The sequence below is a fragment of the Myotis daubentonii genome, chromosome 15, assembly GCF_963259705.1.
Source record: "Myotis daubentonii chromosome 15, mMyoDau2.1, whole genome shotgun sequence".
NCBI lineage: Eukaryota > Metazoa > Chordata > Mammalia > Chiroptera > Vespertilionidae > Myotis > Myotis daubentonii.
Genome location: NC_081854.1, coordinates 40,736,848 through 40,748,747, shown reverse-complemented (window position 1 = coordinate 40,748,747; position 11,900 = coordinate 40,736,848). Strand labels below are relative to the sequence as shown.

At 57.6% G+C, this 11,900-nt stretch overlaps 1 protein-coding gene across 1 annotated transcript; it reads right to left on the bottom strand.

The window, feature by feature from the left end:
• Nucleotides 1-5,362: 5,362 nt before the first annotated feature.
• LOC132217327 (chymotrypsinogen B) lies at nucleotides 5,363-10,006 on the bottom strand. Its single transcript, XM_059667431.1, has 7 exons — nucleotides 9,872-10,006; nucleotides 7,893-7,996; nucleotides 7,734-7,813; nucleotides 7,580-7,658; nucleotides 7,212-7,392; nucleotides 5,959-6,092; nucleotides 5,363-5,583 (listed from the first exon to the last, which is right to left on the bottom strand). The coding sequence occupies exons 1-7, from the start codon at nucleotides 9,921-9,923 to the stop codon at nucleotides 5,422-5,424; spliced, it is 792 nt and encodes a 263-aa protein (XP_059523414.1). The 5' UTR covers nucleotides 9,924-10,006; the 3' UTR covers nucleotides 5,363-5,421.
• Nucleotides 10,007-11,900: the final 1,894 nt, after the last annotated feature.

Sequence of the window (11,900 nt, the reverse complement as noted above, 5' to 3'; positions counted from 1 at the left end):
ACATCAGCCGTGGGAGACCTGGCCACTCGCCTGGATGGTCAAGATGTTAAACTATTCCCAGTGTTACCCTGATCTTAGGGGAGAGGCCAGCCCTCCTCCCAGATCACTGGCCCTTCACTTTTGGACAAGAGCTGAGGGCTAGAGAGATTGAAGACGGCTGCCTGTGTCATTATTACAGGATTTGCTACTACAAGTTTTAAAAATGTTTATTGATTTCAGAGAGAGAGAGAGGGAGAGAGAGAGAGACCCCTGCATGTGCCACACCCAGGCAGGTGCCCCAACTGGGAACCAAACCAAGACCCCCTGGCTTATAGGCTGATGCCCAACCACTGAACCACACCGGCAGGCGCCGCTACAATTTTACTTAGATGTGTACTTTCTCGGTTACAACGTGCCTCCCCTGACTTCTCACATATCTGCTGCCCAGGCTGTTAAACAGGGTGGGTTGTTTGTTAGCTGCGGCGGCATCCACTTTGCAGCCGGCTACCTCCAGCAGACACGGTGCCCCATGGAGAGGGAGAGCCAGGCCGTCCCCCACCCCCATCCCCTGTGAAGTTCCCCTTGTTTTAGAGATCTCAGGTGGCTCAGACACTAACTGGCCGCTGGTTTTTCCTTCCTGCGCTTTAATCCCCACACTGATGTTTTACATTCACCGATAAAGAGTGAACTGGCAAGGGAAGAGATCAACCGAAGGACTTGTATACATGTATATAAGCCAAACCAATGGACCTGGACAACAGGGGGATGGGATCGTGAGTGTGCGGGGTGGGGGGGGGGGGGTTGGGGGTTAATGGGGGGGATGAGGACACATTTGTAATACCTTAACTAATAATAAAAAAAAATTAAAAAAAAAAAGAGTGAACTGGCAAAACCCTGGGCCCCAGTAAAAGCAGAACCCCAGGCCGTGCACTGCTCACAAGTTCCCGGTGCTGCTGCTGGGCTGGGCACCCCACTCTGAGAACCCTGCTCAGAGGGCAACCCTCCTGCCCCCTAAAGCTCGAACTCTAGTTGATGGTCAAGGACACAGGTGAGTCCGATGGAGCACAATCACCGTCAACCGAGGGGCAGCTAACCGGCTGAGGCAAGAAAAACCACACAACCCGATGCCCGTCTGAGCTGCTGCCACGCCAGGGTGCTCACTGAGGCAGCTCAGCCTGCTGCCAGCCATCCTCCACTCTGCCCCAGGGTCCCCGGCATGTTCCCCACCGGCCGGCTCTGCAGGGCGGGACCCCAGCTGCCACTCATGATGGCAACTGCCGCCACCTGGGCCCCGTTATCTCAGGTGCCCAGCACACTGCACCTCAGCTCTGTGGTGCCTCCCGCCGACCGCCCTGCCCTGGTGTAGAGGGGGCCCCTCAGCTCCTAGCCACGCTGGGCCCCTCACAGCACAGGGCTCCCTGCCTGGGTGACCGGCGCCTCCACCAGGCCGCTGTGAGTCACGCCCTGGGCCGTCTGCCTTCCACAGCTCATCCCCGCTCCCACGCCCACTTCTCTGAGCCTCAGTCACACAGCCATTCTGCATCTCTACTTTGTCTCAAGTGGCCCAGGGCTGCTTATGTGACCCTGGCAACAGCTATCCCCTCCCCTGCAGGCCTGGCCAGGGTGTTAAGCCACATCCTGGGTGAGTGCACCCAGATCAAACTCTCCCGTGTCCACATATCCACGTTAGGGTCTGCCCCTCCCCGGATGGAGCAGCCTCAGGGCACAGCCCCACGAGCTCTGCCGCCCCGGGGTGGGCAGCTCCCTGGGCAGCGGTTCTCTCTCCCTTCCCCTCAGCCCAGGCCCCGCACATGGTTGTGGCCAGAGCAGAAGGGGGCTGATGCCAGGGTGCCCGCGTCCGGCGGGGCTGTAACCTCGACACAGCAGACCTGCCTGGGTAGAGGTTTAACCTGGGGGACTTGGCTGCTCGGTGATTAGACCCTGGGCCCAGGCCCCAGCTTCCTCCTGGAGGCGGGCAGGAGGGAGAGCCCTGCTGTGCGCCCTGGGAGGTTCCTGGTAGCTTGTAACTGCCTATAAATCACCCTCTGCCTTTTCTTTTCCTGAAGACCCCGTTGTGCTTAGTTAGCAACAGACACAGCGTTTCACCGACCGTAGAGTTTCCCCCTCCATTTTCCTCCAGCTCCTGACCTGAGCGCCACCCCAGGTCCTCAGCGGTCGTGTAACAATTTCACTGTTACCTTGTGCCGGCGGCGAAGGGGTCCTGATGGCCAGCCGGCAGCCGCTGCTCCGACGCCAGAATCCCATCCTAGCACCCGCCTGCTGTGACCCACCCGGTCCCAAGGGCCACAGCTCCAGCGCCCCAGGGAGCAGGTTCTGGATGCAGATTCGGATTCAGAAAGTCTGTCGGAGAGCACTCCCGGAATCAACGCCTTGGAAGGGACGGAAGGAGAGACAGTTTGGGGTCAGAGACTGGGCCTTTAAAAGCCCCATGGACCAATCAGGGACAAGGGCTGCCCAGCAAGGAGGCATGACCCTGGTCAAGATGATTCCCTTCAGCTGAGAATATTTACAGAGAAGATGGACAGCTGAGGGCTGGGAGTTATTCCTCGGGGCTCATCACAGCTGGTCCGTGGCTGGTCCGTGGCTGGTCTGTGGCTGGTCTGTGGCTGGTCTGTGGCTGGTCTGTGGCTGGTAGGTGACAGGTGACATTCTCCGGATGTGGATTGTGGATGGCTTCCTAATCAGTTCAGGTGTTTCAGTTAATTAGGAAGCAAGTCCGTGGGCAGACAGAGAGGCGGGGCAGCCTGGACCGGGCCTGTTATGTGGGCCCCGCCCTGGGGGATGTTTGTAAACTGACACAGACTCTCGACCAAACGTGGAACTTTTTGCTAAACTGTGCTTTTCAGAATAACACCGAATTCAAAAAAGTATATTTGGAACAACTCCGGTATGTTAGACTACTTTTCCAACTGTAATTTTTATGAATTTTACATGAAGATCAAGTATTCCTGATGAGAATGTAAAGTTTAATTGAGATGTGTTGTAAGTGCAAATTACACACTGAATTTCAAAGACTTGGTATGAGAAGACGAATGTAAAATGTATCATTAATAATTTTAAAATGTTTGATTCCATGTTGAAATGATAATATGTGGATATATTGAGTTAAATAAAATATGTCAATAAAATTAAATCACCTATTTCTTTTGACTTTTTAAGTAAGCACACGAGATGATTTAAAATAACTTATTTGGGCCAGGCTGGTGTGGCTCAGTGGCTGAGGGTCGACCTATGAACTAGGAGGTCACAGTTCGATTCCTGGTCAGGGTACATGCCCAGGTTGCAAACTCGATCCCCGGTGTGGGGCGTGCAGGGGGCAGCCAATCAATGATTCTCTCTCATCATTGAAGTGTCTATCTCTCTCTCCCTCTCCCTTCCTCTATGAAATCAATAAGATATATTTTAAAAAATAAAATAACTTATTTGGCTCATATTATTTCTTTGGTACAACGCTGGGTTAGAAGAAAGTCAGAGGCCAGACCATGCGATTTTCACATTGGCCACCAGGTGGCAGCCTTCTACCAGGACTGCGGTTTTCAGCAACCTGGAGGCCGCCCCTACAAGATCAAAAAATTTTTTTTCCGAGATCAATCTTCAAGGGACTTTAGAGAGAAACATCAAGATGGGGAGACAACTGGGGGAAGACCTGGGAGACGAGAGAATGATTTGGACCGGGATTGTGTGGTCATGGCTGTGGGCTCAGCTGGGGGAGGATAAAGTAGGAAACGAGCTGTCAGAATTCTGTCTGCTTCTCCAACTCCAGCGCACTGGTGCGGTGGTGCCTGCCCCAGCCCACCTGGGACAGCTAGTGCCGGTGCCCTCCGAATAAGTGGGAGGTGCAGGTGGTCTGTGCAGTGAGGAGCCAGGAGGACAGGGAGACCACCCCACAGCAGGGCCGCTGAGCGGGGAATGGAGCCCAGCGCAGTTTCTTGGTGGGACCAGCAGTAAGTAGTTGTGTCTTTCTGGCACCTAGAGCTCGTCCACTGTTGAGCGCAAGGGACTGACACCCGCTGGGGACTTTGGCCTCACTCCATGTTGCAGGCCCTAGTCTGCGGAAATGTGCCCTCACAGGCCAAATACAGAGAATTCTGAGGACCTCAGTTAAACTCAAAAACTAAAGCTTCAATAAAAAAAATTACAATAGCTCAAAACCCTCAAATATGTTTAAATCCGTGAGTACATAATTATCCTAAATAACAAAATTAATGGGGCCACTTTTTGGGGATGATAGAGAACAAATTCATTATCTTAAACATCCATAAAGGGGAAAAATGTAAAAAAAAAAAATCTGTAAAGGAAAAAGAAGTAGGCGTAGGCCCTGCATGAACAGTCCAACTGGATAACTGAGTGAAAGGGGGGAGCCAGCTCTCTGGGGGTCTTCTGGATGGTAAAGGAGAAAACGATGTTAGAGTTAAGTCCCACCACTGCGCAAGCCCCCAGAGAACTGACAGACTCGGGCACCGACCTCACAAAAAAGAAACAGGCAGTCCTGGCACTCCCTGATGAAGGAAGCCAGGCCCACCTGATCAAGCCTCTAGATTTAACTGCGGAATCTCATCAAGCAGAGGAACAAAGTGGGGGCAATGGCGCCAACCTCTGGCGTGGGATTGACATCTCCCGAGCTCCAGAGTCTAGTGAAGCGGTTCTCAACCTGTGGGTCGCGACCCCTTTGGGGGTCGAACGACCCTTTCACAGGGGTCGCCTAAGACCATCGGAAAACACATGTATAATTACATATTGTTTTTGTGATTAATCACTAGGCTTTAATTATGTTCAATTTGTAACAATGAAAATACATCCTTACGATCCATAACAGTAGCAAAATTACAGTTATGAAGTAGCAACGAAAATAATTTTATGGTTGGGGGTCACCACAACATGAGGAACTGCATTAAAGGGTCGCGGCGTTAGGAAGGTTGAGAACCACTGGCTAGTATGTGTGCCATGTGGGGGCCCCTGGGGTCTGAAGCACGAAGGGTGAGGACCAGATGCTTGTTCCGGGGCACTGGGTGTGGAGGGGGCTAAAGGCAGAGAAGGGAGCCTGGGGCATGTCATGTGGTGGAGGGAGAGGCCTTCCTGGGTGGGGTATCTTGGTCCCAATGCCCGCCCTCAGGGCTATGGACTGCATAGCCTGCCCCGGGACTCCTGCCTTCCGGGAAGCTCCATGGACTCCAGCAAGTAGGACCCGAATTCACCCCCAGGGAGGATGAGACACAACGACAGCTTCCTGAGAAGCGGGGGTGGGGTGGGTGTTGTAGGGATACCTGCACCCTGGACCGCGAGTGGTGATGCCGCCCCCTGGTGGGTCACAGGGAAACGGCAGCCCCACACCCCTCAGCCACACAGACACGCGGAGTCAGTGTTCCTGTACAGATGCTTTTATTGGGGACACTCAGGGCTGGGAGGGCAGGGGCCGCGGGTTCAGTTGTTGGCCAGGATCTCCTCAACCCAGGGCATGAGCTCCGTGACCCGGGCGTACACGGCAGGCGTGGAGGTGGAGCAGGTGCCGCTGCCCCAGGACACGATGCCCACCAGGGTCCAGGTGCCGTCCTTCTGGCAGACCAGGGGGCCACCAGAGTCGCCCTGCAGGAGGAGGAGAGGGCTTGGGTCCAAGCCTGAGAGGTTGCGGGGCCCTAGTGCGCCCTGACCTGGCTGAGCCCGGGCAGGGGGCTGCAGAGAAAGGACAGTGTGGGCCTGGCCGGCAGGGGATGCTGAGAGCCGGTCAAACCTGCCACCTACTCCTGGAGGCCACCCTCGGTACCACGGGCTGAGGACGTCCAGCTCACGGGATTGGGGGCGGGGGGGGGGGGGTATCGGTTGCCCCGGGGAAGCCCAGAGCGAGCCCTCCCGGGGCACCGGTGAGTGCTGGCCTGGCGTTGGTGGTCACAGGGCAAGGAGGGGGGTTAAGCAGACAGATCAAGGCGAGGTCGTGGGGGGCCGAGGCCCAGGCAGCCATACCATGCAGGAGGAGACGCCGCTGGCGCCGGCGCAGACCATCACGTCGGTGATCTTGTTGCCCCAGAACTTCTTGCACTCGGCGTTGGACAGGAGGGGCAGGGCCGCCTGCTGCAGCTTCTCAGGGGTCTTGTTGGCTGGAGGGGGAGGGGGGTCAGCGCTTCTCGCCCCGCAGCCGGCCCCGTCCTGCCCGCCCCGCAGGTCCTCATCCTTAGCACCACGATGGCCGATGGCCGTGGGCACAGAGCCCCCCTCCCTCAGGCCCCACCAGCGCCTGTGGGGCGCGGCTCCTCTGGTTCCACACAAACCCCCCACGGGGTGAGGGGCGGCGGGGCCTGCAGGGACCCCCTCCACCCCCTTCCTGCTGCCTCTGTCCTGTCCCAGGACCAGCCGGAGCCGTGGCCCGAGGAGAGCGGAGGAGGCTGCAGGGGAATCAGGCAGGGCCAGCAGCCGGGGAGGGGGACCAGGCCCCACTCTCAGAACCGGAACCAGACCTGGACCTCACCCCCAGCCCAGGTGGCAGCGAGCGGGCCGCTCCCTGCTCCTGGGTCTGGGGAGAAGCGAGGCAGGCCCTGCCTGCGGGTGCCCAGGTGTTTCTCAGCATCTAACTGTTCACGTTTATTTACTAAGCCACGCCTTTACCCTGTGTGGCAGGCGGCTAATTAACAGGGTTAAGAAATGGGAGATTTATGACTAATAATTTATGACTAATGGAATTTAGAACAAAAAAAACCAAGAGCCTTATGGGTCCCGCCTGGAGACCCCCTCGCAGGCAGCCCGACCCCACGGCGCAGGAGGCCCCGCTCTCATCGTTGTACTTGGTCTTGCCCACCCCCTCACCGTTGTACTTGGTCTTGCCCACCCCCCTCACCGTTGTACTTGGTCTTGCCCACCCCCCTCACCGTTGTACTTGGTCTTGCCCCGCGCCCCCTCACCGTTGTACTTGGTCTTGCCCCGCCCCCCTCACCGTTGTACTTGGTCTTGCCCCGCGCCCCCTCACCGTTGTACTTGGTCTTGCCCACCCCCTCACCCCCTCACCGTTGTACTTGGTCTTGCCCCGCGCCCCCTCACCGTTGTACTTGGTCTTGCCCACCCCCTCACCGTTGTACTTGGTCTTGCCCACCCCCTCACCGTTGTACTTGGTCTTGCCCCGCCCCCCTCACCGTTGTACTTGGTCTTGCCCCGCGCCCCCTCACCGTTGTACTTGGTCTTGCCCACCCCCTCACCGTTGTACTTGGTCTTGCCCACCCCCTCACCGTTGTACTTGGTCTTGCCCCAGCCGGTGGTGGCGCACAGGGTGCCGGCGGGGAAGTCGTCGTCGGCGCTGGGCAGGCACACGGCGGACACGGTCTGGGAGAAGCGGGCGGGCGTGGCCAGCTTCAGCAGGGTGATGTCGTTGCGGACGGTGAGCATGTTGAACTTGGGGTTCTTGAACACCTGTGGGCGGGGCAGGCCGCGAAGGCGAGGCCCTGGGGTAACTCCGCCGTCTGCGGCTTTCAAGGAGCCACCTCCTCTCTCCCGCTCCCCCCCGCCACCCAGAGCCGGGCGGAGCCGGGACCAGAGCTCCGGGCCCCCCTCACCCCCCCCACCGCCCTCACAGCCCCCGCCCGTCCGCGGCGGCTACCTTTTCGATCTTCAGGACCTGGATGTTCTCCTCATCCGAGCCCTGGTCAAACTCTCCGGCCACGACCACGTGGGAGGTCCTGGCGGGAGATGGGGGTTAGGGTCCAGCACACGCCTGCGCCCCGCCCGGCCCCCCGGAGCCGCCCGGGCCTCACCTGACGCCGCAGTGGGCGGCAGTCACCACCCAGTCCTCGCTGATGAGGGAGCCCCCGCAGAAGTGGAAGCCGGTTTTGTCCTGGAGGAGGACGGAGGTCAGCGCCGGCCGGACAGCGGCAGCCCCGCGGGCCCCCCACCCCCGCGTGACCCTCGCTCACCTGCAGGGACACCTGCCAGGGCCAGGAGCCGGGGACGGCGTCCTCCCCATTGACGATCCTGGACAGGCCGCTCAGCACGGGGTGGATGGCGGGGACCCCGCAGCCTGGGTGCGGCGACAGGAAGGGAGTGAGGAAGGGCTGGGCCTGGACCCGTCTGCAGAAATCTGGTTCCTTCCGCACCCACCCGGCGGCACAGGCCCCACTGCGCTCCCTCCCGCCCCCGCAACCTGTGGGCTCAGGACCCCTGCAGCCTGGGACCCGGCACCTTGCAGGATGCGGGGCGGGGAGCAGAGCAGGCGCTGAGGGGGCCGCCGGCCTGGCCGCCCCTCCTTGCTGAGCCCTCAGCCTTCAAAGCTCACGGTCCTCAGTCAACCGGGGAGCAAAGCACTAACCTCAGGGGCAAAGCTCTCGGATGAGGTGTGGGGGGCGGGGGGCGGGGGGGTTGGAGTTGGAATTACAGCCCAAGTGCAGGGGGCATGGGGAGCGCTGACCCGTTTGCCACAGCTGGGCCCACACTCCAGTCTCTATTCCAGAGTTTCAGAAACTACTCATTGTACAGAATTTTTGTTTCTTAATCCTATATAATAAAAGGGTAATATGCAAATCGACCCAACCGCAGAAGGACAGGTCGCTATGAGTGCACTGACCACTGGGGAGCAGACGCTCAACGCAGGCGCTGCCCCCTGGTGGTCAGTGCACGCTCACAGGGGGAGCGCCCCTCAGCCATAAGCCGGGCTGATTGCTGGCGAGCGCAGCGGCCGCCTCCAGGGCAGCACTAAGGCTGTCAGCGGACATCCCCAAAGGCTCCCGACTGCGACAGGGTGCAGGCCGGGCTGAGGGACCCTCCGCCCTCAGTGCACCGATGTCTGCACTGGGCCTCTAGTTAATAAAACAGAACTTTGAAAGGACACATTGAGGAAACAGAAACCCAAGGACTTAAATGGTCGCAGGAGAATGAGAAGAGACAGGTGCCCAATGTGCCCATGGCACACCTGGGGCAGGACCCGCACCTTCTCCCCTGGGTGCCGGTGCCGCAACCTGTGACCCCTACGGCCCGTGGATCAGGGAGGTGGACCAGCCCCTCACTGAGGGTCGTTCCCGCCCAAACGTGTGGTCGTAATCATCTAGTCCTTGTCACAGCAAACAGGATTAGCAGCACGCGGGGATGTGCTTACGCAGCTGAGCATTTCACGGGGTTAGAATGAGCGAGCCCCCTCCGTGCGGGCAAATGTACAACATTTCGTGGGGGGAGAGGCCTGTGGTGAAACCAGCGCAGGGGGTCCTGCCGCTTATGTACGTTTTCACGAAGGTTACACTTCGTGGATTTATAAATACGTAGTAATTTGGAAAAACCCGCACAGAACTGAGACACAGCAAGTGCAGGTGCGGCTTCACCGGCCAAGGGGAGGCGGGAGGAGGCAGAGGGGGCTCTCGCTGAATCTAGTGGGTGTTTTATAAGAAATACCTCAAACAAATCTGCTAATGGGGTAACTTTTGCTAAACCCTGATGGTGCAGGGTTGTCAGAATTTTCTGGATTTTTAATGATTTCTTGGTTTGTTAAAATAGAAAATAAAAGGTTAGCAAGTGCCTGAACATGAATAAAGAATTCGGGCCCCCGCCTTGGGGGGTGTCTGTGACCACACCTTACTCTGCCCACAGCACCAGCCTGGGCGCTTCTGGGGCCTCAGCCCTCCGTGCAGTCCCGGCTGGACTTTTCCTCCCGCCGGGTGCAGGGCTTGAGGGTGCAGGGCATGAGGCCGTGAGACTCAGAAAGCCCCAGAAGCCCTCTGCTCCCTACAGCCTCGGCCTGCCTCTCCCTGTCCAGGCCTGCAGGTGCAGGGAAGGGGACTCACAGCTCCCTGTTGGCCAGGCCCCAGGATTTGCTCCGGACAGAGACCCTCTGTCCCTGGGGTCACTGGGGACTTAGGGACCTCTCCCCCCTCCTCCCAGGCCTGGCTGCCCCCATACACACACTCACCGAGGGCGGCTTCCACGAGGGCGAAGCAGGAGAGGAGCCAGAGGAAAGCCATGTTGCTCCGTGTGGGAATGTGCAGTGCCTGGGCGAGGGCTCCCTTTTATGTCGCCTGGGGCTCCTCACCCCCCTGGCCCTGCCCAGTCAGAGAAGCCGGAGAGCCACCCGCCCTGTTCTCCGGGGACCTTGGCGATAAGTGGGGGCCAAGCCCCTCTGGCAGCCAGGCTGGCTCTCAGCCGGGGACACACCAGCCCCTGGGAAAGGGGCAGCTGCCCTGCCCAGCGTCACCCATTAGACTTGGCAACATCAGGCACCCCACGGCGCTGCGGGCAAGGCCAGCATCCCCCCAGGGATCAAAGAATTCACGCAAAGAGGCCCACCTGGTCGTTGCCAGGAGGCCTCCAGCCCCGTAAACGCAGGCTGCGGGTCCTCAGCAGAGTGCTCAGTGCATCCCTCCTCAGAGATCAAGTCTTAAGACCGATATTCTGGGTTACCCAGGGCCCCCTCGAAACCAGCCCAGCCAAGCAGCTTCAGGGCGGGTGTGAGGGTGTGCGGGGGCCCAAGGAGTCACCCCACGGTGGCCGCCAGCAGGTCACAGTTGCTGGCCATCCATGTCTACCACTGGGTTCCACGAATTCTCTTCTGTGATAATTCACAATATAAGGAACTATTCCTCACATAAAGCTTTTGTCTCATAAAATGAGGCTTTGGTTCCACACCTTTAAAGGATGTGCTGAGGAACAGAAGGTAAGTGATGTAATTGTCACAGAACGAGGGAAGGACAGGCGTGTGTGTGCATCGGCCATAAGTGGAGGCGGAATGGCTTCTGTAGGCTCCTCTCCCTGGGCCAGGCACCCACAGGAACAGAGCATGCGCCACCCTTGCCCTCCGGGGTCCCAGATCCCAGGGAGAGACAGGTACTAAGATAAGAATATAATGCTTTTTGTGGCATTTACAATAGCCAAGATATGAAAGCAACCCAAGTGCCCGTCAATAGATGGTGGATAAAAGAGCTGTGGTACATATATACAATGGAATATTACTTGGCCATAACAAAGAATAAAATCTCACCATTTGTGACAGCATGGATGGACCTCGGGGGTATTACGCTAAGTGAAATATGTCAGTCAGAGAAAGACTGATACCATATGCTCTCATTTACATGTGGAATCTAAAAACCAACCAACATAGAAACAGACTCATAGATACGGAGAACAGACTGATGGTGCCAGACAGGAAGGAGGTTAGGGGGCTGGGTGACAGAGGTGAAGGGATGAAGCAGTACAGATTGAGGGGTGGCGGGAGGAGGGGACTGGAAGAGATTAACGATAGAACATGTATGCATATATGCATAACCCATGGACACAGACAAGAGCACGGGGAAGACCTGGGGCAGGGTGGGGGTTGGGTGGAGGGGGGCAAAAAGAGAGAAAAGGGGAGACATCTGTAACACTGTTGACAATTTAAAAAAGTAGAGACTGGTTACAGAATAGCCATGGGGATGTAAAGTACAGCATAGGAAATACAGTCAATAATATTATAACTATGTATGGTGCCAGGTGAGTACTGGAAATATAGTGGGGAACACCATGTAAAGTAGATGACGGTCTAACCACTAAGCCGTATGTATACCTGAAACCATCCTATATAATAAAAGGCTAATATGCAAATCAACCAGATGGCAGAACGAGTGGTTGCTGTGACACTGACTGACCAACAGGGGGCAGATGGTCAATGCAGGAGCTGGCCCCTGGTGGTCAATGTGCTCCCACAGGGGGAGTGCCGCTCAGCCAGAAGCTGAACTCACAGCTGGTGAGTGCAGCGGGGGTGGCGGAGCCTCTCCCACCTCTGCAGCAGCGCTAAGGATGTCCTACTGACAGCTTAGGCCCACAGGGAGTGGGCACAGGCCGGGCTGAGGGACCCCCACCCCGAGTGCACGAATTTTGTGCACCAGGCCTCTAGTGCAAAATAAAATTGAAAGGAAAAATCATGTCCTGATGTCCGGTAACTGGGAAGAGGGACTGGGGACACTGCT

What these genes read in the sequence shown, in the direction of transcription:
- LOC132217327 (XM_059667431.1), bottom strand. Translation starts at nt 9,923, where the DNA reads ATGGCTTTCCTCTGGCTCCTCTCCTGCTTCGCCCTCGTGGAAGCCGCC. An exon ending in CCTCGTGGAAGCCGCCCTCG is followed by an intron (nt 7,997 to 9,871) that starts GTGAGTGTGTGT and finishes CGCCGCACCCAG; the next exon opens with GCTGCGGGGTCCCCGCCATC. An exon ending in GCGGCGTCTCCTCCTGCATG is followed by an intron (nt 5,584 to 5,958) that starts GTATGGCTGCCT and finishes CTCCTCCTGCAG; the next exon opens with GGCGACTCTGGTGGCCCCCT.